Source organism: Psammomys obesus, unplaced genomic scaffold (genome assembly GCF_907164565.1).
Source record: "Psammomys obesus unplaced genomic scaffold, mPsaObe1.curated_primary_1811, whole genome shotgun sequence".
Taxonomy (NCBI): Eukaryota; Metazoa; Chordata; class Mammalia; order Rodentia; family Muridae; genus Psammomys; species Psammomys obesus.
Genome location: NW_026596109.1, coordinates 9,385,123 through 9,411,013, shown reverse-complemented (window position 1 = coordinate 9,411,013; position 25,891 = coordinate 9,385,123). Strand labels below are relative to the sequence as shown.

The following is a 25,891-nucleotide window of genomic DNA, read 5'->3' as shown; positions in this document are numbered from 1 at the left end:
CCACTGCTAAGTATTTGTTAGTAAAAGACAAAAATGAAAGAACTGGGGTTCTCTTGGATTTGACAGAAGCAAACTTGGCAAGGCAGCATCCCTGAGAGGACCATGAATGGAAAGGCAGTTTTGAGCATGACTTTGGACAAGTCTTTGGGCCTCAGTTCCCAGCTATGTAACGGGGGAGTTGGCATGATTCTGGCCGAACTCTAGACCTCAAGGGTTCCTGGGTCCTGGCCACAACATCCACAGATGTCTTGAAGCGAGACACAGCTACAATAAACCCTCCACGTTGAAAAAGGTGGGGTTCGAGAGAGATGGAAGAAGACAGAACTTCCTGGTGGGCGTTGCCTCTGAGCTGAGCCCCTGGGACAGAAATGACTGAGGAAACACGATGTGGAAAGGCATGAGGTTAGACAGTTTGGGAGCAGAGATGGGGTAGAATGGGCTCGAAGGACACCAGGGAAGCCTAACTCTGACCGAAGATGACAGATCTGTAAGACTAAGGCTGGGAGGTTACAGAGAATGAGGCTGGTCTACCTCAGCCTTGACTCTTCATCTGTCTGGGACCTTGTTCATGTCTGTGTCATCCCTGAAATGAGGGTTGTAATGCCACTTAATCTATGCATAGCACATCTTGGGCAGCCTAGGAAATGGGGCTCTTTACCTCATCGACTTTGGGTTAAAGTGTAGAGAACCCCGAGGAAAATTAGAATGGGTGTTTGCGATGTGTGAATATGCGGATGAGGTTACCAGAAGAGGGGGCTGGAGAGATGGCTCAGCGGTTAAGAGCATTGACTGCTCTTACCGAGGACCGGGGTTCAATCCCCAGCACCCACATGGCAGCTCACAATGGTCTGTAACTCCAAGATCTCACATCCTTACACAGACCTACACGTAGGAAGAAACCAATGTATGTACAATAATTAAATTATTTTTTAAAAAAGAAAAAGCTATATACAACAAGGTGTCATAAAACAAACAAAAAAACCTAAGCCTGACAGGAGCAGGGAAAAGAACAGAAAAGGCAAGGAAGAAAACAGCACCAACTTCCAAGTCCTGCCGAACTTTGTCAGTTTAGTGACGCAGAGATGGGGTTCTCGTTTTAAGGAACTTCATAGTCAAGGTCTTGGTGGAGAAGGGAAGGGTAGGAGGAAGACAATCGGTCCGGGTCATGTGCTGTCCACGGATGAGTCACCACATGCCTGCCTTCTGCTGCAGTGGAGAGAAGTGAAGCAGAGACTGTCACCACCTGAAACGTGAGCCATCGTAAGCCACCAGGGGGAAAGCAGTACCACGATTAGGTGCCACCACCATTCCTGGGGGCTGACAAGAACTCGCTGTGGAATTTTGGGTTAAGTGAGCTCTCCTGTGGTCCCAGCCAGTCTACGATTCAGAGCAGCGGTTCTCAACTGGTGGGTCACGGCCCCCACAGGGGTCACATATCAGAGACCCTGCGTATCAGATATTTACATTACGATTCATAACAGTAGCAACAGTATAGTTGTGAAGTAGCAACAAAATGATTTTACGGTTGGGGGGGTCACCACAACATAAGAAACTGTGTTAGGGGGTCACAGCATTGGAAGGCTGAGAATCACTAATTTAGAGGCTTGGGAGGGGGGGGGCGCAAATTTCTACATTTGCAATGGTGATTGTAAGTGTGGAAGAGTCTAGGGTTCCTCCCGTTCCAGGTTTACGACAGCGGCAGGTGGAAACTACAAATGGGTCCATCCATAAGTCCGCCCAAGAGCAAAGAAGCCAAGTAAAGGTGTCTTATTGATGAGTTTTATTTCAAGGACTTTGGGAAGCTTTCCAAGAAGGCGCAGGAAAGCAGAGGCCTGCTGGAAGCTGATGGAGAGGTGGGAACCAGCTCTGAGCGCCAGGGTTTAAGTCAGGACCCTGCCCGCACCCAGGGATAGTGCCACCTTGGCCTGTTGTAGCCATGCTTTTCTGGCTGCAGGATATGAGATCCACTTAGCTAAACTTTCAGTGTGGCCCTTGGGGACCCAAGGACAGTCACTCAGGCATCGGGGGGAATAAAAAGTCACGTCTGTGACAGCTATCTTTTCGGTCAGGAGATTTGAGCACGTTTTTCTGCATGTTTGTCAAACTCTTTCCCTCCAGCGGCAGTTTCCCAGTGGCCTCCCATGCCTGCTCCCAGACTCCTTTGCGCTACAGACTTTCCTGCAAGTACCCATTCACAATTTCCGGGAGTGGGGTTCGGTGGTGGTGGTGGTGACGGCTCTGCTTTGATTTTTGGCCCCATGGTGTGGGAAATGATCCCAGGGCCTCCTGCCTGCTCTGCAAGCTTTCTCTGAAACTACAGGGCCTGCTCAGAAATCATTCTGGCTCCGCTCACCCTGCCAGCTGGCCTGTCTAGATCCAATTATCCGGGGGCAGGCCTCTTTAGGGCGGGGCCTCTTCAGGGTGGCAACTTCCCAGGTTATCATCGCCTGCCTCAGGAGGAGGATGCTTGACTTTTGCACAGCCCTCCAGCGTCCTCACCCTCGTGCTCCATGGTCTCAAAGAGCAGCCGCACCAATGCTGGCCGTCCTTGGGCTACCAAGGCCCGGGCCAGGCCTAGGACCTCATCGGTGTGGCCACGCCACACGCGCTGCAGCTCCTGGCGCAAGCGTGCCGCTGGGTACTTGTTCTGGGCGTGGCGCAGCCAGATGTCCACCTCACAGCCCACTTGGCCATCGCTTAGCTGCGCCTGGCTCCACTGGGCCAGCAGGGCCTCTAGCAGGCAGCCGAAGCCCTCGGCATGGCTGGATCCCGTGTCGTCCAGCTCCACCGCACGCTTGAAGCAGGCTGCGGCGTTGGCGTCCTCACCCTGGACACGCAGGCATTTGCCGCGCAGCAGCTGCAGCTCAGGTAGCGTGTCGCCCAGCTCCAACTCGCCAGCCTTTGCCAGGAAGACCAGAGCCTGGTTGAGCGCCGCCTCATCCACTGCCAGCAGCTCCCTCATGGCATCCACGCCCATGTAGTAGTAAACCTGAGGGGGTGGCGGGAGCTGAAAACGAGACACCTGTACCAGAGTTCTAGTCCCGGCCCCTCCACACACAGTCTTGTGACTTTGAACAAGCCCTTTCGTGTACAGTTGTGACGTGGTCACCTTTGATAGCCCTTCCCTGAGCACATCATGGTCTGTACTGACTATACTGTTAAAAGAGATAGCGGGTCGGTGGAGAGCTGCTCCCGAACCCCGTACACACATTACAGCACCCAGTCCACGGGGCAGCTGGAGGAAGAGGGCAGGATGGGTACCACCTACTCCTCTCTGTCCTCAGTGCCCAGGCAGCCCTTGTCTCTCTTACCTGACCGATGTCTAGGTAGGTCCTGAGGCCTGGGCACACCTTGACCACTTTCTCAAGGTCAGCTTTGGCACAGGCCAGGTAGTTCCTGTCAGGCATACCCCCGAGTCCCACCTTGGCACGTTCCAGGTCATGGACGTAGGCTCTGATTCGGACCTGCAATGGAGGGGCAACTCAGGAAGCACTCCACACAAGATGTCTGCCTCTTTTCTGGTCCAATGAGAAAGCCGGTTGCTCCTCAGCAGCCACCAGGGACATCCTGCATGGCTGCAAAAGCCTGCCACCCCACGCTGGGACCCAAGAGTCTTAGGTCTTACTTCTGTGCCAGCTACAGTAACTCCTGCCCATTCTGGGCCTGTCTCCCTGTTTAGAGGAACTGGATGAAGTAAGCATATCCATCCATCCATCCATCCATCCATCCATCCACCCATCCATCCAGTGTCCTCCCCCAATCAGCTGGAAGAAGTTTCACATGATCTAAACTTCATGTTCTAAGCTGAAAACTTAGCAATTCACAAAACCTACTATGTGCCAGGCACTGAGGAGACGGTGGAAAGCAGGATAACAGAGACTCTGCTCTTATGGACTTGTATGTTAGTAGGGAGAAATAATAAGCACAATAAAAAGCGAGTAGTACATTGGGTGTTAAGAAGGAAACACAAAGCAGGAAAGAGCAGAAAATACTGGCAAATAGTCTGACAGTTTTGATAAGAGGCCGCTAGAAAGAAGCTGAAGTTCTGTCAGGCCTGCAGGAAGGGAGCTAGAAAGCCAATGGGATATCTATGATGAGAGCATTCTAGGTGGAGACCCGGGCCAGTGAGCTGGGAGAGAGCAAGTGAGTCACAACAAGACGCTGGGCAGAGCTACCCCAGCCCAGCTGGGTCTGGGCTCCTGGTGACACAATGGGCTGAAGCTCCCACTCTGACCTGTTCCTTCCCTTCTGTCAAATTCCTTCTTGCTCTGGTTGTCTAGCAAGTGTAACCTCTGGAGCCCCAGGGAGCGGAGGGAGGAGATGAGGCTGTGATGCTCAGAGTGAAAGCAGGCTGCTGAGAAGCTGGCTGCCTCCCCGAGTCATGCCCCACCCACACACTGGCACCTGTCTAATCTCTCAGGCATTCTTGGGAGGATTAAACGAGAGCACGGCATGAGAAGAGTTTTGTAGCACAGTGGTTTTCTGTTTAGTTCCTGCAGCCACGGAGACCGGGAGCACATTCGGCTACCAGGTCGGGTGAAAGGTTGTAGAGAAGAAGGTGAGGGGGAAAATGAATGCAGAGCTGCAGGTGTGGCCTCAAACAGCCGGGTGCTGCGGGGTGCCGGAGATGGAGCTGGGTCCAGCGGAGGGAGGCAGCTCTCACCTCAGGGTGTGACCGGAAGCATCGCATCGAGGGCACAGCACAGTGCAGCCCGCTCTCGAGAGACAGTGAAGCTGCTAACAATGGACTTAATAAAAGCAATCAGTCAGTCACAGGGAGCTCTCTGGATGTGCTTGCTTCCGAGTTTACGTACAGCACCAAACTTAACTCTTAGCTCAAAGGGCAGGTACTGTCAGGTGTCTAGATGACCCCCAAGCTCCATGAAGCCTAGCACCAGGATCTTCACCCTTGACCTTTGGCCTCTTGTGCCTGATGGCAGGATGAGGTGGGGCTGCAGGCTGGCTCACCTTGGCTCTGGTGCAGTATGCCTGCCAGTTGAGCTGTGGATCTCTAAGTACATCCAGGGCCATGTTGCAGGTTCCAATGGCCATATCCTGCTTTCCTAGGAAGTGGAAGATTTTAGCCAGGCGATTCAGGATGGGAGGCTGGTTCTTGGCGATCTCAATGGCCTAAGAAGGTAGGGTCGGAGTCAGTCTCTCCCTCCTCATACTCACGGGGTGTCTAGCTGGGCCAGTCTCTCCCTGCCAATGTTTACGCCGATTGCTATCTGTTCTGAGGGGCTTGTCTCAGAGGCACATGGCCTGAGAGCAGAGCCAGTAGGGAGGGCCCAGCAAATCCATTCTCTCCACTAAACCACTGGGGATGAGAGGGAGGAAACACAGCCAAGGCAATGGTGTGGATACAGGCCCCAAGGGGGATTGGGGGGATGGGTGTGGGCCAGTGTAGGTGGGGAGAACAGAACAGGCATGGAAGGGGGCACACTTGCTTTGGGTGAGGAGAGGACGGAGATGGAGGGCTGGAGTAGGTTCTTTTCCGGGTGAGTCACACGGGGGGGGGATCCAGAGAAGCAGAGGGCTCTGGCGGGGGGGACGTGGAAGACCCAGTCTGCAAAGCAGGGGTGCCCAGGACGCATACATACCTTGCCAAAGCAGTCCAGGGGATCTGTCCCTGAGTACCCGCATTCGTGGACGCCCATGGGGGTGGTAGAGAAGGTATCCTTCCTCTCCAGCAGCATGCCAACGTAGCACCAGCCCAGAGCTGCGTGAGCACGAGAGAAGGTCTTTAGGGAGCAGTGGGGGCAGGGAGAGCACGAGCATTGTAGAGGAAGGATGTGACACATTCTAGTGCTCACTCGGGAGAGGTCATTTCAGGGATATAGCTCTTGTGGCCTCCTGGGGGTACAGCCCCTGTGATTGCTGGTTGGCCTTTAGAAGGAATGACTCACCTGCCTCCCACACCGATCTTCCCTAACCATAGCTGGAGGTTGTGGATTGTTACACAATCCAAGATATGGGTCCATGTCACTGCCTGTTCTGTGGGTTTTGTTTGTTTGTTTGGTTTGGTTTGGTGTTTGGTTTTTTGTTTTTTTGAGACAGGGTTTCTCTGTTTTCACCCTGGCTATCCTGGAACTCACTCTGTAGACCAGGCTGGCCTCGAATTCACAGAGATCTACCTGCCTCTGCCTCCCCAGCGCTGGGATCAGAGGTGTGTGCCACCACTGCCCAGCTGTTTGGTGGGTTTTTTGTTTTGTTTTGTGACAGTCTTGCCAGGTAGCACATACTAGCTCAGCACTCTGGGCCTTTCTGCCTCAGGTTCCTGACTCTAGAGGCAAATGCTTTGAGTCTAGCCACAGCCCCTGGAGCCCATGATGTCTAATCCCCAAGGACCCCAGGGCTCCTCACACAAATGGCCACTTTCAGGAAAAACAACTTACTGTAGAGGTCACTACTGCACGAGATGACAAGACATGTGGCCTCTCCACCCAGATGGGGTCCCCACAAAAATGGCTCAGTAACCCCCCTCAACTGCTATAGACAAAATCCTCTCCCTCAGTGGCTAATTTCTCTGTTCGCTTCCCTGCCATTTCCGCGAAGTATATTTCCAATACATTCTCTCTTTGCCCTTTTCCATGTTGGTAAATTGTTTTGCCGCCAGCATCCAAGCCTTCTGTGTGCTCTTTCACATGGCACTCAGTGCCGGGACCATACAGTCTGGCTGGCATCACACCTGGGGCTGCTATGCTCTGCAATGGCTTTATTTACTGGACAAGCAGCCTGGGCTTCCTTGGGTAAACATGACTATAAGATAAAGCCAGGGTGAGGCAAAAAGAAAGACAGGGCTAGGGGCAGACAGAACTACTGACAGATGCAGGAGAGCAGGACAGAGGCCACTCTTCAACCCTGCCTGCAGTTCCCACCTTGGTGTCTGGAATCTGAGGACTTGAGGACTTCCCGGAGCAAGGCCAGGGTACGGTTGAAGGCTGGCAGTCTCCTCTGTTCCTCACTGCCCATCTCCAGGAAAATGCCGTCCAGCCTGTGAACAAGAGGGGGTTGTGACCCCTGTTCATCCCTCCCAGCCACCCATGCAGTGCTGCCATGGTGCCCACAGGCTCCTTGCCAGAGGAAAGCCTTCCCACCTCTGCTCCATCTTCCGCTAGGCTTCCAGGCCACACCCCTTCCCTCCATCCCCAATCCATCTCCATTCCCAGGCCTGACCTCAGGAAGAGCGTTGCCATGGTGAAGTACCAGCTCCTTTTCTCCTCTGCTGGGATCTAGGAAGCAAAGAAGGGTGTGCTGTGTGGTGGTTACTGAGATGCTCAGGCTGTTGTGTACAAGTCCCCATGCTTGTGAGCTTGAACTTGAGGGAACAGGTACAGCAGGGAGGCCCGTGGCCTTCAGCAGCCCTGGTGGCAGTGCCTGGCTGGGCAGCCTCAGGCAAACTGCTTTCCTCCTCTGATCAAAGGGCATTTGAGATTAGCCATACAGAGCAGGTTCGGAACATGGTTTCCCTTCCCCAGATTATCCCACCCTCCTCTGGTTCCCCAGCCTGGGGCTCTGCTCAGCCTCTTATTCTCTCTCCTTTTATTCTCCTTTCTCACCTCTTATTCTCTCTCCTCTTATTCTCCTTTCTCACCACCTTTCCTTCTCTCCTCTGGCACTTTCCTCACCTCTACCTTCCTGAGAAAGCCTTTCACTCCTGAAGTGAGTCCATGAGGCTCAGCCTCACCAACCTCACCCGGCCTCCCAGAATATTTTCTCATTATTATTCTTGCCAGCCTTACTGTGCATTTAGACTGACTTGGGCACCAGATAAAATATTTATACCACCATTTAAGGGAGTAGCTCCTCTTGCCTTGGGAAGGAATTTTAATGAAAACCAATAAAATCCCCAGTGCATATCGGCAGCTCTGCCTCTGGCTCTGGCCCCTCCCTCCATGTTCTCTCTTCTGCCTTCTCAGTTCAGGAGCTCACTCACTTCACTCCCCACACACCCGCTTGCTCCAGCAACTTTCAAATCAGCCAGCATTTCTGAGCACCCCTTAGGTGATGTGGGAATGTGGCCTCGAATGACAGTTGAACCCTGACATTACAAGCCGGCAAGAAGAACAGACCTGGGTATGTATAGGCCTCATGTGTGTGCCAAGGTTCTCATGCCCACTGCCTGGATCTCACGGCAAACTTAGGACTCAACTTATCCCTACGTTACAGATAAATTCACTGAGGCACAGAGAGGTGAAGTGACTTGCCCAGGATAGCATAGCTGGGGCATTGTTTAGTTCCATAGTTCCTGCTCTGGCCACCATGCTAGACTGTCAGACCCTGGGGGAAGAGCAAAGTCTGATCAAGGCCCTGAGAGTGATGCAGCCAATTATAGCAGGATGACATTGCTCTCAGCCATCAGAGGTCTTGTCCCTTCCTCCCTCCCTTCTTTCCTTCCTTCCTTCCTTCCTTCCTTCCTTCCTTCCTTCCTTCCTCCCTCCCTCCCTCTTTCCCTCCCTCCCTTCCTTCCTTCTTTCTTTCTTTTGTTTTTTGAGGCAGGCTTTCTCTGTATAACCCTTGCCTGTTCCTGCTGTCCTGGAACTCAAGAGTTTGTAGGCTGGCTTCAAACTCAGAGATCCACCTGCCTCTGTCTCCTAAGAGCTGGGGTTAAAGGTGTGCACCATTACTGCCCAGCTAGAGGATATGTTTTCAAGCTGGGTCTTTAGCAGGTGTGGCACTTCAGACAGTGGAGCAGGCACTAGGGTATCTGGTAGGAAGGAGACTGGCTTGAGAAGATGCATGGGGATGTGTGTGTGTGAGAGAGAGAGAGAGAGAGAGAGAGAGAGAGAGAGAGAGAGAGAGAACATTGTGTGTGTGAGTGAGGTGGAGGGAGCCGGTGAACGGGATCTTGAGTAAATTGTGTGTGTGTGTGCATCTGAGCTCCAGAGCGGTATGACAGCTTATTGGGACAGGGACAGGAAACATGAGCTCCAGAGGCCTGATGTATTTCTCAGCTTTTTTCCCTCCCACCTTCTGTGTGGTCCAAAGCTGGGCAGTGAAGACAGAGAGGGAAGGTGGGCCCCCATGGTGAAGGGCTTTGGCCTGGCAGGAAAGCCAGATGTAAATACACAAGGGATTCAGGGGCCATAGGACCCTGGAGGAGTCCTCCCCAACCCAGGAAGGCTTTCTGGAGAAGAGGCACTAAAACAGGGTCCTCAAGGAGAAAGGGAGCCACCTAGAGGGATATACGGATTAAAAACTATCCCAGGACTGGCCTTCTCGGGCCAATGTGAGAGTGTGGTGTATGGGGTTTGCATATGAACCCTAGCCCAAGGAGTTTGGGAGCCAATGGGAAACATTGGGAAGGGCCAAAGCACTAGGCTTAGAACTTAACACCATCTGTAAGGCAGTGGGGAGCCATAGCAGGGGCTGGAGCTGGCTGGAGCAAGCCCCCATGTGTGCTTTTCTATTCAGAACACCTCAGTGGGTTAAGCTAGGCGGGAACGTGAACCCTGGGGCTTTGGCTGGGAAAAGCACAGAACTGAGGACAGAGAGGCAGGTTCCAAAGGTTCTGGGGCATCCTCGAGAAACTGGGAACATTTCTCAAAGCACAAAGCAGGGATACGGTGGTAGCTTGCCTATCTGTTGTCCCTACACAGACCTTGGAAGGAAGAGAGGACTCAGATTTATGGAGCATCTTTTCTGGGTCACACTGGTCAAAGACTCGCCCATGAGCAGCTCCTGGTGCCTTGGGCCGCCTGGCTGCTTGTTAGTGTGACCTCTGGCCACAGGCATGCCTTGTGATTGATTAACCCAGGTCATGGAGGGAGGAGGCCCCACACTTCCTTCCACGATTCTGACAAGAGATGGGGACAACACAAGACATAATAGAATTATTCTAGGTTGGAATGAGCAGAGCAGAGGCTGAATAGCTCACATGCCTGAGTGGCCCAACTGGGTGGCTCTAGGGAGGAGTGGTTAGGGGTTGCATCCTTAAGAGCAAGGAGGACTGTAGAGGGTTTTTAATTTAGAACATGGCTGTTCTGGCAAGAGATCACATCCAAAGATCTTCTAGGCCTGTGTGATCCAGCTTGAATATAAACACACCTTTAATCCAGGAGATAGAGGCAAGCAGATCTGCATTCAAGGCCAGCCTGGTGTAGAGTAAGTTTCAGGTAAAGAAATGAGGTCCAGGCATGGTGGTACCTGCCTTTTAATCCCAAACAATGAAGGTAAAGTTAGTCTGTAGAAGGAAGCACCCATGTTTAAAAGTGATGTCTAATTGAGTGGCAGAAACATGACAAAGCAGAGAAAGACTTGACAGAACAGGATACATCCAACTCTCACAAGAAGAGAGAGGAAAGGAAAGCTACTTAAGAGGCAGTGAGAGAGAGAGAGAGAGAGGAGGCTGTTTTTTTTATTTTTGTTTTGTTTTAATAAGGACAGTAATAGAGAGAGAACTCAGGTGAAGACTGAATGGGCCAGAGAATGGGAAAAAGCCAGGAGATTAGAGCAGATTGCTGGAGTTAGTTTGAGACCAACCAGAGCAATTCAGAGGCTGAGAGAAAAGTCAGATTGAGTAAGTTAGTTGGGAGCGGAGTTTGAGCCAGAACAGCTGACTTGAACCAGCCAGCCCAGAGCTCACTTAAGAACAAGAAAGGGTGAGCTTATTCAGCAGTAAGTCTCAGAGACTGAAAACATTCTAGGCCTAGGTTAGACTGTACAGAGCCAAGAAGCTTCCAGGACTAGGCCTAGGTTAACAGAAGGAGGCAGTAATCCTCCCAGACAACAACTGAAACAGTCAAATAAAATTTCCTCTTACAGAGCATAGTGCTGTGCTTCTTGGGGTCCTGTGTGGGCAGGGCCCTCCCAGGGTAAACACTCATTCCATCTCCCCTGGTATGGACTGGCCTGGGGCTGCTTTGTCGTGTGTGCAATCTGTTTCAGTGCCCCAAAGGGCCACAGGGCTTCAGGGGCTGGAGCCTGAAGACACCCCACCTTACCCTATTCCCCCTTCTCTAGGGCCACACGCACCTCTCTTATCTCCACCGGCTCCCGGTATTGGGTGTGCTGTCAGTTCTGTTTTGTTTTGCTTTGAGACAGCCTAGTGGGGATTTGCTGTGTAGCCCAGGGTAGCTTCGAATATGTGCCGCTTTGTGCTTACATTACAGGCCTGTACTATTACACCTGCCCGAGTCACTGCCTCTGGGCAGGGCTCCTCTTGCTGTGCAGACACTCCTTTCATCGTCGTTCAGGTCCTAAGACATTAAATTATTCGCCCAAACCACATGGTTAGTGAACGACAGAGCTGGGAGTTAAAGTCATTCCTCCACCACCGTTATCAGTCTCCTGATGGATCCAGGGGCACCAGAGAGGTGGAGTGGTTTGCCCAAAGTTCCACGGGGGTTAGCATCACGGTTTCCAAGCCGGCGCCCCCTCTCCTCCCCGGCTCTGCACATTGCCAACATCCTCAAATTTAGAGCCGGCTAATGGTTTTCACCGTGCAAACAATATCGCCCCCTGGTGGCACTGTCCCTGAATTGCAGGAGCAGCGCTTCCCGGCCCTCCTCTCCTTACCCTCCATATTTGGAGACTAAACTGACTCTCAAAAACGCAGCTATCTGAGCGACACATGTGACCAATCTCAAATGTAGCCCCTAAGCAGATCACACTTGTGAGTAGGCGTCAGGCTGCAGGCTTCAGGCGGGCTTCTGGGTTACAGATGGAGTCAGCGGACGCTCCTGGACGCTGCTCCCTCTGCAGCGCAATGCCAGCCTGAAAATAGTCTGTGTCTTTAAAAATCCTGGCCGTTTCGGAAGTAGCAGCTGAAGCTGTTACCAGGGGCAACCTGGCAAGCCACAGTGCATTAAATTAAACAGGCCTGTGGCTGCTGGTGTGCTCCCGCAGAAAGGAGCAGAAAGGAGGGTTCGCTCGCCTCTCTCCTGCTGTGGAACCTCAGCGGGCAGGCAAGGGTTCCCAGCTTGCAGGGGCTGGGGGTCTAGGCAGCCCGGGAGGAGGCCAAGGCTGAGAGCAGTGTGGAAGGAGTTTCTGGGACTGCCTGGTATGAGCGCTGCGTGATACTCCCCATGCTTAGTCGTCATCAGTGTCCTGGGGGTCTGAGAGGGGCCAGCCGCCTCCATCCTGGGGCGGAATCTCAGCAAGGAAGCGCATGAGGCCGGAGGCTAGCTGCAGGTTGGGGGTGAGAGATGGGCTCTGAGGGGCTCCCTGAACGTCAGCGCGACCTCTCTCGTCATTTTGTACATCCTACTGAGACCGGGACAGCAGGCAAAAAGCCACGGAGATTGCAGGCTTCACCTGCTCTTTCAGGCTGCCTCTGACTTCAAGTTCATTCTTCCCACAAGATCTAACCTCAACGAGCTAGGGTTTAAATAGTGGCTACCATTTGCAAAACACAGCTCAGCTTAGGACCTCAAGATGTCCTGCAGAGAAGGGAAAGCGGGATTAATTACCATCAGATGGGGTATGTCCTAATTTTGGCAAGATAGTGTCCCCAAAGCCACAGGAAAGCCTGGACTGAGATGCTTTGCCTTCCCCCGACACCGACACCGCTGCCACCATCCTGTTTAGTGAGAGAGGTTCTCACTGCACATCCCGGGCCAGCCTAAAGCGTGAAGTCACCTTGCCTCTACCTCCTGCTAGGATTTAGGTTCCCGTCCTGGCTTCCTTTGATAATGAAGCGTGCTGTGGAAGTGTAAGCCAAATAAACCTTTCCTCCCCAGACTTGCCTTTTTTGGTCATGTTGTCTCATCAAAGCAATAGAAACCCCAACTAAGACATTTAGTTGTTTTTGTTTGGTTGGTTGATTGGTTTTTGTTTATATTTTGAGACAGGGTTTCATACTGTAGTCTAGGTTTGGCTTCAAACTTGTGGCAATCCTCCTGCCTCAGTCCGGGTGTACCAGGGTTACTGTGTGAGCCACCAGGCCCGACTTAGAAATGCAAACTTGTGACTCACTCCTCTGTGGTTTCTAGAGGTGTGGTCCGGGAGGCTGTGTGCTTACATCCCTCTCCACTGGGCCGAGTTTGAAGGCCACTGGCTGGACTGACAGAGGGTGGAGTGAAAGTGGCTGACAGGTGTATCCTTTCTCAGTGGGCCAAAGGATCAGCACTGTCATCCTCCAGGAAGCCTGAAGATCTTGCTTCTGTGGTTCGTGGGGTAAGGGACACAGGCAGGTGACCCGGCAGGGCAGGTTTGTGTTAACTCAGGCATGTCGTTGGCCATGCCTCAGGGGTTCAGAGACAGGGACTTTGGAAGCATGGTGATTTTTTAAAGATCTTCAGCTTACAGAGCTTATAAGCCTCTGATTGGACGGGATGGTCAATCAGGTTCTAAGAGAGTATTTATACCTGGCAAGGTGAACTTTGCCCTGGCAGCTACTCTTCCCATTCCAGGGAGGCCCCTAAGCCCTGACTAATGCTTTCCTGGGAGGGGACTGATGGGAAGGAGGAAGCTTCCGGGCTTTCGGCTGCCTTGGAAAAGTAGAGTCTCTTTTCTCATCTGGATTAGAAAACAGCCTACCAGCCACAGCTCAAGCCCACAGTCCAGGCAGGAGGGCCAGGATGCAGGTTCTGATCTGCCTCCCTCCAAAAACCGGTCTTTCAACCACATCTCTGACCTTGTGAGGGCTGACACTGCAGAGGTGTCAGGCCTGCCTAGGAATGTGTCCTTCTAGCACAACTGGAATGTCTTCAGGGGTGACACAGCCAGCACGGGACAGGGAGAGGTTCTTTCCGCCCCACTGACAGGGTTCTCATTTACCTGCCTCATGGCATGAGTGGAATAACAGAAGTTTGAGGCCCCCCAACCTCCTCCAACCAGGGATCCCAGGAGGTCACCGAGCCAGTCTCTGTGTCTGTGAACTTCCTGCCTGCCTAAGACGCTTCTTGGAGGTGGGGTAGCAAATGGGCTGGTGGAGGATGTTTGGGAATTGAGTGCCGTGCCTTGGAAGTGAGTATCGTCATCTTTGGTCCCCTAGAGAGTCCACCCGGACTTCAAGCTCTGAGCTGATCAACTGCAGCTCCCTGTGGTCCCTTAGTCCGTCCCATCTGCAGGCCCGGTGGATTGTCTTTGCCTCGTGTGGTGCCCACACTGACTGCACCTTGAGGAACCACATTGTTGTGGATCCAAGGCAGACTCCAAGGTCTGTCGTGGCTGTGGGCCTGAGGAAATCTTGTGCCCTCTCAAGTAAGAACAGTGGGGCTGGCTCTCCTCGGCTCCCCAGGGGCTCCACTGTGTAGCACCCCATGGTGATTATTTCTTCTGTCAGGTACAATTGATGCTAAAAGCAACTAACCTCTGGGGTTTTGTATCTATGAGACCGTGGAGACCCAGCCCTCAAAGTTACCAGGTAAGTGGGGAGAGAGGGTAGCAGCAGCCCCAGAAGCAATGAGTAGCAAAGATGAGGGGACCCAAGGACATAGCGATTCTGAGGCAGGAACCTTGTGCCCTGAGCACATGCACCTGCGTTTGGTCCCAGCCTGTCACTCAAGGCTGTGTGCCCTTGGGCAAGTCTGTACCTCTCGGAGCCTCTGCCCCCTCGGGTGTGGAGGGGTATTGATAACGGTTTACTGCCAGCATTTCTAGGGGATCGAGTGAGGCGACAGAGAAAAATCACAGGCATGGGCTGTGCTCAGCTCGGCAGCCCGGGGTCTGGCTTCATCCTCCTCTGTTCCTAGCTGAACAGAGGTGTGTTTGTGCCCCATTGCACCCAGGACACACAGGAATCCCGGGGTTGCTGACTGAGGGTCCCCTTGAACCCTGCTGAGCATGAAAGATGGAATGCCCGCTCTGTGTGTGACGCTGGCCCAAGGCATCCCTGATGGTGAACTCCAAATGATGTGAGTGCGCTGGGTCCCCCCTGGAAGGTTGCTTTTCCCCTGGGGCCTGCTGGGCCCTGTGTGTGAGGGGAAACAGGTGCCTAGCCGGCAGTGGGTCTGTGAGGTGTGAGTCAGGTCAAAATGCTAATGAAAGCGAAGTTCCAAGCTCAGACAGCCCCCAGGCTGGGGTTTGGAGTGGGTCTTAGGGTTACCGAGGCGGGCTGAGAGGGGTGGGGGAGGGGCCGTGGGTGAGTATATGAACACGGGCACATGTGGGCACTTGTGCGGGCATGCACGTGTGCAAGTGAGTGTTCATGTGTGTTCACGTGTGAATCTGCTTTTGTATCGGCAGGCACATGTTGTGCAGGGCCGCCCTCCAAGCAAAGCGACCACCACCTTCAGGAGTTCTGCTGGCCTGCTCAGAAAAGCTCAGAGCTGTTGGGCCTTTCACCTTCCCTCTTAGAAGGGGCAGAGAGAGTCAGGGGACCCACAATCTGGGTATCCAGCTACCCCTCGACCAGTTGTAGGCAGTTCTGTCCTAATTGCACATGGGAGGCTGGAGGATTTGGGTGGGAAAGGGGAACTCGCGCCACCCAGCCAGAAGGGAGTCATCATTCACACTGAGTTCAGTTCAGACTTCCCAGTGCTCCTTCCTGTAACCCCTGAGCCCTCACCCGTTGCTTGGTGAATAAGCAACTCATCGGCTCCCCACGGTGAACTTTGGTGGGACTGGATCTTGTGTTGTCACTGGAACCTTAGAAAGGGGGTGGACACTGTTCGTGTCTCCCCAAGAGAAGAAGTTTTAGCAACAGTGTGAACACGCATGTATGTGCTCACGTGTGAGTGTGTATACATGAGTGCGCGTGTCTGCGCATGTATGAATGCTCAAGTATATGCATTAAGCCCCCAATATTTTAGGAAAAGGGAATAAAAATGAAATAACTGAGTGACTGGGGATATTTTTTTTTTCAGGAGAAATAGAAAAGTTCTAATGTAAGTTTTTTTTAAAGTTTACTTAAAAAAACAGATTTTTTTTTAAGACTTAAAATTGAGTTATTCAACTCAATTAAATATGTAATTGGGTGGTGGCACATATCTTTAATCCCAGCACTCAGGAGGCAGAGGCAGGCACATTTCTGTGAGCTTAAAGCCAGTCTGGTCTACAAAGTAAGTCTAGGACAGCCAAGGCTACACACAGGGAAACCCTGTCTCAAAAAAACAAGACAAGACAAAACAAATTAACAATAGTCACAAGGGGCTGAAGAGATGGCTCAGTGGTTAAAAGCACTGTCTGCTCTTCCAAAGGACCAGGGTTCAATTCCCAGCACCCACATGGCAGCTCACAACTGTCTGTAACTCCAGTTCCAAGAAATCTGACACCTTCATACTGATGCACATAAAATAAAATTAAGAAAAATGAAATAAATTATTTTTAAAAATAGTCAAAGGACTCCTGCTCAGGTGTTCAGGCCTTCAATACCCTCTGTTGGGGGCTGGTAACAAAGGCAGGATGAGACATGAGCCTTGTCCCTCAGGAGACAAGACAGAATTCCCTCCACAGATGCTGTCTGGTCCAGAGCCGTGCACAGTGCATGCTGGGGCCCGAGGGTCAGGAAACAACTGCACAGGATACCAATCTGCATCCCATCTGGTGCTTTCCTGTCCCTTCCCAGCAACGCTGAGACAGCTGTGTTGGGATCTCATGTGGCAGAAACCGAGGCTCAGAGACTGCAGCCACCTGTGACAGGGGGCAGAATCTTCTCTGGATCTGTCAAAAGCAGTGAGTTGAGACCCTCACAGAGGTTGTCTGAGACCATCAGAAAACACAGATATTTACATTATGATTCATAACAGTAGCAAAATTACAGTTAGAAAGTGGCAATGGAAATAATTTTATGGCTGGGGGGGGTCACCATAACATGAGGAACTGTAATAAAGGGTCATAGCCTTAGGAAGATTGAAAACCACTGGTCTAAAGACAAATTTTATGCTTTTTGTTTTGTTTTGATTTGATTTGGCTTAGAGACAGGGTTTCTTTGTATAGCCCTGGCTGTCCTGGAACTCACTCTATAGACCAGGCTGGCCTTGAACTCAGAGATCTGCCTGCCTCTGCCTCCTGAGTGCAGGAGGCAACTGCAACTTTGTGCTAATGCCCATGGAACCTTGAGTTCGTGACCAGGAACCACTGAAAATCAGTCTGTCTCTTTTTCTCTTCTTTTCCCTCTGCCTATCTCCCTGTGTCCCTCTGTCTCTCTGTGAAAGAGAGAGAGTGTGTGTGTCTATATGTGTGTACTGTATGTGTGTGTCCGTGTCTCTGTGTGTGGTGTGCGGATGTGCTTGTCTGTGTGTCTATGTGTGTATAAAGATGGTATTCAGAGGAAGCAAAGATCAACACAACCCATCTCTTTGGAGTTTTGTCAAGAAAGAGGAGCAGGCCTTCAGTAACAGAATGCGGGTGTAGTGTAGCAAGGCCTGGATCCCAGCCCCAGTACCGCAACCCCAAACCTCCCAAAAGGGAATGAAGAGCAGAGACCAGACATCCCAAAGATACACACACACACACACACATACAACATTTACAAGGAGAACGAGCAGCCTCACACTTTCACACTGCTGTCTTTGTAGTAGGAGTTAGAAGACCAGCAGCCACTGTTCAACAGCAGTCATTTGTCCCCTGGCCTTGAGGAGCTCCTGGCTCGTCCTGCCCTGTCTGTTGTAGCCCCTCCCAACAGGTAGCTCTGTACCAGCCACCCCCACCACCCTCCCGCACTGCACTGCACTGCATGAGCTTTGATGGCCACAGCCCACCTCCACTGCTCCCGCAAGTGCTAACTCTTGCAGCTGGGGAGTCCTTCCTCCTGCTTCCCACCCTGAGTGCCTCCACCTTCTGCCTTCAGCGATCTCCCCAGCAAATGGTGACTGGCCTACCCGAGCTCTCTCAGCACTCCGCATCCCAGATTTCTGAGCGCTCTGGAGGGGTCTCCCTCTGCCTTCCTTCTCTGATCCCAGAGGAAAGCAAAGGGCTTCAGGTAAGTTAGAATGGGACTATTCAGCTCCCACTCACCAGCTCAGTACCCTCAGGCAAGCTGCTAGCTGTGCCTCAGCTCCCGGTCTCTCAACTGAATCACAGGGTTCCGGTGTAAGATGATGCTGGGAGGTGCCCAGAGGGGGCAGCTACATGAGGAGGCTCCCAGGAGCAAGTGTGTGGGGCTAGGCTCTGATGGATGCATTTGCTTTCTAGGCAGAGGGCAATCTTACACGGGGAGGGATAAAGCCGCCTGGGATGTGACAAGGACGGACAGAGTCAGGGGAAATGTGGCTGAAGAGGAAGGTGGGGCCCAGTTTCAGAGCCCATGTCGGTAGCTCTTGAATCATCACGTGATCTCTACAGAGCTTCAGGCTGCCTCCTCAGGCCCTAGTCTCCTGCTCCAGGCCAACTGTCTCTGCAGTCCTCATGCCCTGGAGGCTCCTGCTGCAGGGCCTCTACAGGCAGCAGGAAGTGCCTCTTCTCTTCCAGAAGGCTCCACCAGCCCTTTCTGCTGGAAGGCATTACTTCTCCAGAATTTGCTTACTGCTTCTCCCTTCCGCAGGACCTGGATTTCCCAGGTCACTGATGATGCCAACATTGGGCCCCCATGTGCCTCTGAAGTCTGTGTCCATGGTCAGGCCCTGGGGAACTGGTTTTGTCTCAGAATGTGTGCTCACCGGTGTTCAATACTTAGACTGTCCTGTGCCATGGGCCCATGACCTCAGTTCTCTGTGGGACATGTCTAATTTGTAATTTGTTCCCTTGGCTTCTGCTCACAGAGAAAGGTGACTAGTGAAGGAAATAATGTTTGCTTTTCTGTTGTTCAGGGGCTTCTTAATGTGGGGACTTTTTTTTTTTTTTTCAAGATAAGGTTTCTATGTGTAGCCTTGGCTGTCCTGGACTCACTATGTAGACCAGGCTGGCCTCAAACTCATAGAGATCCACCTGCCTCTGCTTCCCCAAGTGTTGAGATTAAAGGAATGTGTCACCATGCCTGGCTCAATGTGGGGACTGGATAAATGAGGAGAAATTTAGCAACCACCTGTTTGGCATCCCCAGGTCTCTCTATTATTTGACAGGACGATCACAGTACATCTCCGGCAGAGACTCAGAGCTCAGTGCTGGCATCTATGACCTCTGCACGGAGGCCAGAGACAGAAGCTTTGTTGTAGTAAATTTTAAAAATGACTGTTGGGCTATATAATATTTATTATTAGCCCTAAGATTATCACAGCAGTATAATCTAACCTGCTATTCCATTAATAAGACACAGACACCTGTTAGGTTTATAATTGTCTAATTTACCTTGGGCCGGGCAGGTATTTCACGTACGCTGTCTCAATATCCTCACCATCCATCTCCCAGCCCCCATCCAATGCCATCTGCCTTAACCATCCTCATCTGGACTACCTTTCATCCATAATCCCATGGTACTTGCTTTTCTTTGCCATCTGGGCCTTTCCACGCCATCACTGGAGTCCTTCTCCACATGGTTCCTTCTCCTCGCTAACCCATTGTTGTCCTCCTTCTTTCTCTCTACATCAGTCTGTCTCCCACGATTCTCTCATCCCAGAAGCCCGGGAAACCTTAGCCACGCCTACCCCATTCTGCCCCATCCAGGTATAGGCCATTTAATCAACAATCAGGTATGTCTTAGGCAGGTTTACAAAGCAAGGATAGGTGTATCCAGATCTTGAGGGCCAGTAACACGCATCAGACCAACCTCCAACAAAGCTTGTTGAAGCCACACAGTAAAACGGTAACAGAGATGAGTTCTCCAGCCCAAGTCCCTGACTCTGCCTGCTGGAATCATCACCGCTGTCCTATTTATTGAGCATGTACACAGTACCAGACACTTCATGAGCACAAGCATGCCCCATTGGCAGGGGGGCAAACCCTACCTCTCCCCTGCCACAGCTGCTCTGCCCAGAACTGAGAGGCAGCTCCCCAAAGCAACAATCTCCAAGCATTCCATCCTCTGGCTGACCATTGGCTGGGCAGTGACCACTGTGACCTGTGGTGATTATACAGACAGGGAAGAGCAGACCTGTCTGCCTGCCACTCCTAAACCTTTGCCTCCCTCACTGCCTCTTCTAGGAAGCTTTGTCCCCCACCCCCGGCACCTCCTGAGGTTAGAAAGGGACCTTGGTAGCTGTTAAGTCTCCCTTCCTGTGCTATTCCACAGACGGGGAAATGGCAGTGTGGTGAGAAACCTCTCCTGTGGGTGTCACCTAGTCCCTGAGTCTCCAGCTCCCCACCTGGGGCGTTTTAGACGCCACAGTGTGTTGCTGTGATCTGTGACCTCAACCACACTGGACACATACCGTGCTGGCTGCATCTCCCATGCCCAGCGGCCTGCCATTTGACATCAAGTTCAGGATTCAAGATTGGAGGACCCGGCTCACAGTCATGTCCACAGCTATACGTAGCTTGTGGGTGGAGGAACCTCTGTAGAAAATGGAGTATCCCCTACAGCTGTCTCTGCGCAGACCCATTCTAGGGACTTTAAAGACATTAATGCTTAATTATGTCATCAAACAAATGGTGCCACCATTATACTGATGAGAAAGCCTATGACACACTTGCCATCATTATCTCATTTCACCAAGAGGGAAAGGGCACTTGGAGAGTCTGGTACCAGCTGATTGGCGTGGACATCTCATGGAGCTGGGCCTTGAACCCGGGCTCTTTCAGCCTAAGTCCCCTCTTGACCTCTACCCTGCACTGTTATCCTTAGGTCAAGTCCACGCCCTTCAACGTGGCCTTGCAGAGGTTGTCATTCCAACATTTCTCCTTGAAGAACCTGTATGCTTTCTCGAAAAAGATGTATGCGTGTCAAGGCTTTGTGAATGGAGGCCAGAACCGCTGCTCTCAAGGGAATGTTTTCCCACATCCCTCTTTCATCAGCCTCAGTGACAGGAGGCCTCCAGAATGGCCCCAGGGAGCCCACCTGCTGGCATTTCTGACCTGCATAACCCCCTCCCCTGCAGCATAGGTTGGATCCAGCGACTCGTTTCTATGAGACAGAGTACAGCAAAAAGTATCAACAGCCAGCTGGGGACTAGACTCTACTGAGGGTGAACTGGTGTGGCTGTGGAAGGCCCCAGTCAGGCAGACCTTCAGAGGACACCATTGCCCCCAGCACTGGTTAGAACCACACCCAGATTCCAGACTCACAGGGCTGCTCACTCAGATGTGCTTACTGAATAGACTGCTGAACACACGATCCTTGATTTGCATGACAGATGACAAGCGTAATAGGATCTATTTAGTGCCAGGACCTGTGAGTGTTACTGTGTGCCAGCCACGCCGGTTTACAGTGAGAAATCTGATGAACGCTGTTTTCCCCGCTCCTGAAACTGTTGCGACTGAGCGGGAGGGACAGGCTTGGGGGACTGTTGGAACAGCTCTGGGGATGCTGTGACCAGCTTGGAATCACGGAGGCTTCCTTGGAAGGGGAATTTTGAGACAAATCTGAAAGCTACAGAGGGCTATGCAGGCCACAGGAGCAGGAGGTACCCCAGGAAGAGGCAGAGGAGACACAGGAAGAACACTGTAAGGAGCCCGCCCACTGGCGGGGGAGGGGGGGTGGCAGGGATGTGTGCTGGGTATAGAGTGAGTGGATGTGGGAAGTAGTGAAAGCCTGGAGGAGGGGCTCAGATGTCACTCATGGCTAGAAGCCATTCTGCCAGCCAGTGGGGAGGGGGCTGAACTGAGGACATGGCATTGAGGTGCAGCAGCTGCGTCAGCGGCTGTGTGAAGCATGAGGCAGGAAAGGAGGGCTAGAGAGCAACCCCAAAGTCCAGGAAAGAAGTTTCGGGGGGGCTGGGCTGGCAGAGGAAGGCTGGGGAGGAGAGGGAAGATCTTAGAAGCCGAGGCAATAGAGCTGACAAAATCTGGGGTCTAAATGGACAGGTGGATGAGGGGAGAGAGGAGGAAGAAAGATCTGACAGGTCTTTTGGTGTTCGGTCGTGCCTCTTTTTAGTTGTGGCATACGACTGGCAACAGCTACTTGCTGGCGGAGGAGGGAGAAGGGATGAGTTAGCCTGGTTGGGTTCGCCTCAGCGCAGAAACAGAGAGCTTAGGTAGGCAGCAGCCAAGAACGCATCCCAGCAAAGGAAATCGATGACTACAGCCCTCCCAGCACCCACCTGCTGCCCGTAGCTCAGCGCTTTGTCGTAGAGTGCGATGCCCGCCTCCAGCACCTGAGAGTGCTCCTCCGGGCTGGCACAGCCCACGTCGAAGCCATGTGCGTATCCCTGCTCCGCCAGGCAGCGGGCGGCGCGGAGACGGAGGTCCCCAGAATCCTCGGGGTCACCTGCCAGGCCCATGAGGCTCGCCAGCCGCGCGGCGCACGCCTCCTCCTCGTCCTCCTGGCCCAGCTGCCCGTAGACCTGTACCAGATTGGCCCAGGCGTTGAGGTTGCCGGGGTCCTCGCGGGCCACCTCCAGGAAACGCTCGCGGGCCTCATCCAGCTTCTCCAGGTAGAAGGAAAAGGTTCCCAGGAGGTGACGCACAGCAGGCAGCTGCGGGGTGGCCACTAGTCCCAGCTCCTGCCGCAGACCCTCCAGCTGGAGCTTCAGGTCCCGGGCGCGCAGCTGAGCCGGGGAGCGCGGCTCGAAGTTGAGCTGCATCTCCAGGTGGAAGTGGCCGGGCAGGTAGTCCAGTTGGTCGATGAGAGTCTCCAGGTCCCCAGCCTCGGGCTCCGCCATGGCTGGCCCTGGGCCGTCCTGCCCTCCCCTAGCTCCCCCAAGCACAGTGGATGGAGCGGCCCCGGAGGGAGCCCCGCACGACGGTCCCGGGCACCTCTCGCAAGTGGGTGGCTCCCAGAGCCAGCCAAGGGCTCGCCCTGTGGGTGTTTCCGCTTTCGCTGCTAGACATCAGCATTGCACAAGCAGATGTGTCTGAAAAACAGGCGTGGTGCATTGCCAAACGCGAGGCCCAGGAACTCCGTGAGTGCCAAAGAGGCAGGTTTTAACGACTCAGCAGACTGAAGAAACAGGCTCGGAAGAGAAAGGCGCTTGGCCAAGGTCACAGAACCAGGGCATACCCAAGGAGACCTGGAACCTCAGGCTGCCCAGGCCGGCCAGGTCCTTCCTCCCTTGGCACTGCTCCGCCCTCCACACGGAGCTGTCAGAGGAGGCCCTTCCTGCTGTGCAAGTCTCCCTCAGCCCAGTGCTCCCCTGCGGTCCAGCGCCCTTCCGCTGAACACAGCAGGCCACCGCCCTCTGGTCTTTCTCTGGCCAAGTGTGCATCTGGCCGCTCGATGGAATGTTCCGGCTCTCCCCTGCCCCCCAAGTGCTAGGTCCACTTTTGTTTCTGCATCCCTGATAAAGCACAATCCCTTACACACCGGCTTTCCTCCTCCGTGACTTGACGGAGTACCCTCCGAGGGCCAGGGAGATTAACAGGTAAAACGGATGAAGAGCTGCTTTGAATGTGTGTGGACTTCCCTTCTCCGGATTGGCGCCAGGACGGTCCTGCTCCCTGCCTCCTGTTTTCTTGCTCTTTGCCACCTCCCTCTCAGATTGCAGCGCTCATCAGGCTTCTACTGTGCAGATGGGACTGCGGCCACGCAGAGTTCCCTGTAGACTAGGCTTTCCAGCAGTCTGTACCTTGGACTCTTCCCCACTCATCTATCGTCTGCGGCTCTTACCACCCTCAGTCTCCTCCGAAGACCAGCATTTTCACAAGAGAAAATGGACCCGCTAAGTGAATTTGAGAAAAAAAAAAAAAAAAAAAAAAAAAGCACTTCAGCAATATTTTCAAGTCAAAACATCTGGGTGCTATTTTTTTCACCCACTAGTTTTAGATTTAAAGTAATTATTTAATGATTTCTAATGCAAAACTTACCATAGGTTGCTGTCAATAATTAGATGAAGCAGCCTCTCACTGTTTTGGGAGTATCAGGGAGGGACTGCCTGACTGCCTGAGAACTTAGTTTTCTAATTTTGTTTTTTCAGATTGTGTTAGTAAATAGTTAATAACAAACATTCGCATTTTGACCTTTAACAGATGCTTTTATTGTGTGTGTCTGTGTGGTGGGGGCACAGGTGTGTCTTGGCTGCCCTATGTGGATCCGGCCTGGGACTCACTAGAGGCACCAGGCTGGCCTCGCGATCACACAGCTCAGTCTGGCGCTGCCCTTTGGGCACACCACCGCACGCAGGCATTTTAAGCGTACAGCCTACTGGCATGAAGCACGTTCACATTTCTGTGGAAACATCGCCACCTTCCAATTCTGAAGCCTTTTCATCTCCTCAAACTGAAACTCCTCCACAGCCGCTTAAACGATAACTCCCACCAGAAGCGCTGGCTCATGTCTTAATATCAGTTACTCAGGAGGCTGCGACAGGGGCATTGCCAGCTCCAGGGCCCATCTGATCAGCCTGACATGTGAGACCCTATTTCAAAATAATTTTTAGAAGGGTAGGAAATGCAGCTCAGTGATGGAGATAGGATTACATCTCACAAGCGCCTACTAATGGACACTCCACTTATTTGAATACCGTAACACTTCATGCAGGTAAAACAACATTTGTTCTTTTATGTCTGGCTTATCATTCAGCATAATGGCTTCAAGTTTCATCCACAATGTGGCATGAGTAAGAATTTCCCTTGTTTTTGAACTTTTTGCTTTATTTTATTTTTTTTCAGACAGGGTCTCTATGTAGTCCGGGTTGGCTTCATATTCACTACGTAGCCCTGGCTGGTCTGGAACTCTCCTACTGCCTCAGGCTCCGAAGTACTGGGAGTACAGTGTACGCCATTGCTGAGGATCCTCCCTCCCTTCTTAAGAATGAGCAATGTCCCATAGCCAGCACGGTCTGCATCTGTTACTCCTTGTCCATCATTTACCACGGTAAATACGTGGGTGATGGTTATTGCGAACGGTGCTGCTACAAGTAGGGTTATGTTACGCGTGTATGTGTTCGGGTTTACAGAGTTGCTGGGTCATGTTGTAAGTCTGCGAGGAGCCACTGTACTGTTCCAAAGCGGCAGAACCACTGTTATTTCCCCGTCCGCAAAGCACAGAGTTTCCAGTGTCTCTACGTCCTCGTCAACATGTCATTTTCCCTCATTTTGTCCATATTAACCGTCCTGGTGGGTGGGCTAGACTTTTGAGCCAACTCTACGACTATGAGCAAGAGTTGAGAGGGACGGGAGCGAGCCGGTGGGCGTGGGTGTCTCAGGAGCTGGGGAAGTTTGAAAAGGCCAGTGTTTTTTCAATGCAACCAGGGGTGAACTCCAGGGCCAGAGCTGCCCATAACTGGAGCTCACAGAGCACGGGAAAGAGGTGGCAAGAGATAAGACCTAAAGGAAGTGGAGAAAGCCTCTGTGCAGTCTCCAGGCTGCCTGAGAAGCACGGCTTGATTGCCCTGACCTACTCTGGGTGGGTCAGGCCTGAACAGCTATAGATCTCTCAAGTGTTGAGTCCTGGGTTGGGCTGTGTGGCCACATGCTTTACAAGATGTGGCCAGGACAGTTTATTCCGTTTGAGTCTCAGCTTTCTTTCACTCGTAAGGAAAGAGAGTGGTTTAAGTTGGCCAGACGAGGACGTTTCTATTACGGGAAGGGGCTGGACTGTGCAGGGCAGGTGGCCTCAGGACAAAGCTGACCCACCCTGGCCTGCTCTGGCTCGTCTTGCAGCCAGGACTCTGGCCCCTGTCCCTTGGCTTGCACCTTCCACCATTTCTTCAAGCTGTCCTGCACTCCAAGAGGATCACTGTAGAAGGGAAGACACGAGCAGCTACAGGCAGATCTGTGCCACCCATCTCTCCACCTTCCTCCTCCGTCCTCCCCGCTCCATCCAGCTGCCCCTCCAGAGTTCCCTCCAGTTAGAGAAGAAACAGAATTCCCAAGCCTGCTCTTCCCTCAACACAAGGTGCGCATGGAGGCGATTCCCGAGCCTGAGTCTCCCTGGTAGAAATAAACCGCTTCTCAGCGGGTGACAGGCGCTCACTCATTAAACCCCAGGGACACCCCGAGATCTACAGGAGCCCGGGAAGGCTCTCTGGCAAGGCAGCGTTGGGACTATAAAAATGAATGAAAACGTCAGCGGGCAGCCAGCACGCTGGCAGCCTCC

At 52.6% G+C, this 25,891-nt stretch overlaps 1 protein-coding gene and 1 long non-coding RNA gene across 4 annotated transcripts; one reads left to right on the top strand and one right to left on the bottom strand.

The window, feature by feature from the left end:
• Positions 1-1,776: 1,776 nt before the first annotated feature.
• On the bottom strand, positions 1,777-23,120 carry Ttc22 (tetratricopeptide repeat domain 22). 2 transcript variants are annotated; one of them, XM_055628690.1, is made up of 7 exons: positions 21,957-23,120; positions 7,177-7,232; positions 6,879-6,994; positions 5,601-5,719; positions 4,969-5,130; positions 3,312-3,464; positions 1,777-3,007 (listed from the first exon to the last, which is right to left on the bottom strand). In XM_055628690.1, exons 1-7 carry the CDS (start codon positions 22,515-22,517, stop codon positions 2,453-2,455), a joined length of 1,722 nt encoding a protein of 573 aa, XP_055484665.1. In that variant the 5' UTR covers positions 22,518-23,120; the 3' UTR covers positions 1,777-2,452. The 2 variants fall into 2 exon arrangements, with proteins under 2 accessions (XP_055484665.1, XP_055484666.1); XM_055628691.1 differs by having other exon boundaries at positions 1,777-2,989.
• Positions 14,066-16,392, top strand: LOC129692358 (uncharacterized). 2 transcript variants are annotated; one of them, XR_008722695.1, is made up of 4 exons: positions 14,066-14,145; positions 14,228-14,308; positions 14,673-14,798; positions 16,339-16,392. It is a non-coding gene; the product is annotated as an uncharacterized LOC129692358 (long non-coding RNA). The 2 variants fall into 2 exon arrangements; XR_008722694.1 differs by lacking the exon at positions 16,339-16,392 and adding an exon at positions 15,130-15,209.
• Positions 23,121-25,891: the final 2,771 nt, after the last annotated feature.

What these genes read in the sequence shown, in the direction of transcription:
- Ttc22 (XM_055628690.1), bottom strand. Translation starts at nt 22,517, where the DNA reads ATGGCGGAGCCCGAGGCTGGGGACCTGGAGACTCTCATCGACCAACTG. An exon ending in ATGGCAACGCTCTTCCTGAG is followed by an intron (nt 6,995 to 7,176) that starts GTCAGGCCTGGG and finishes TCTTGTTCACAG; the next exon opens with GCTGGACGGCATTTTCCTGG. An exon ending in CCCTGGACTGCTTTGGCAAG is followed by an intron (nt 5,131 to 5,600) that starts GTATGTATGCGT and finishes CTACCTTCTTAG; the next exon opens with GCCATTGAGATCGCCAAGAA.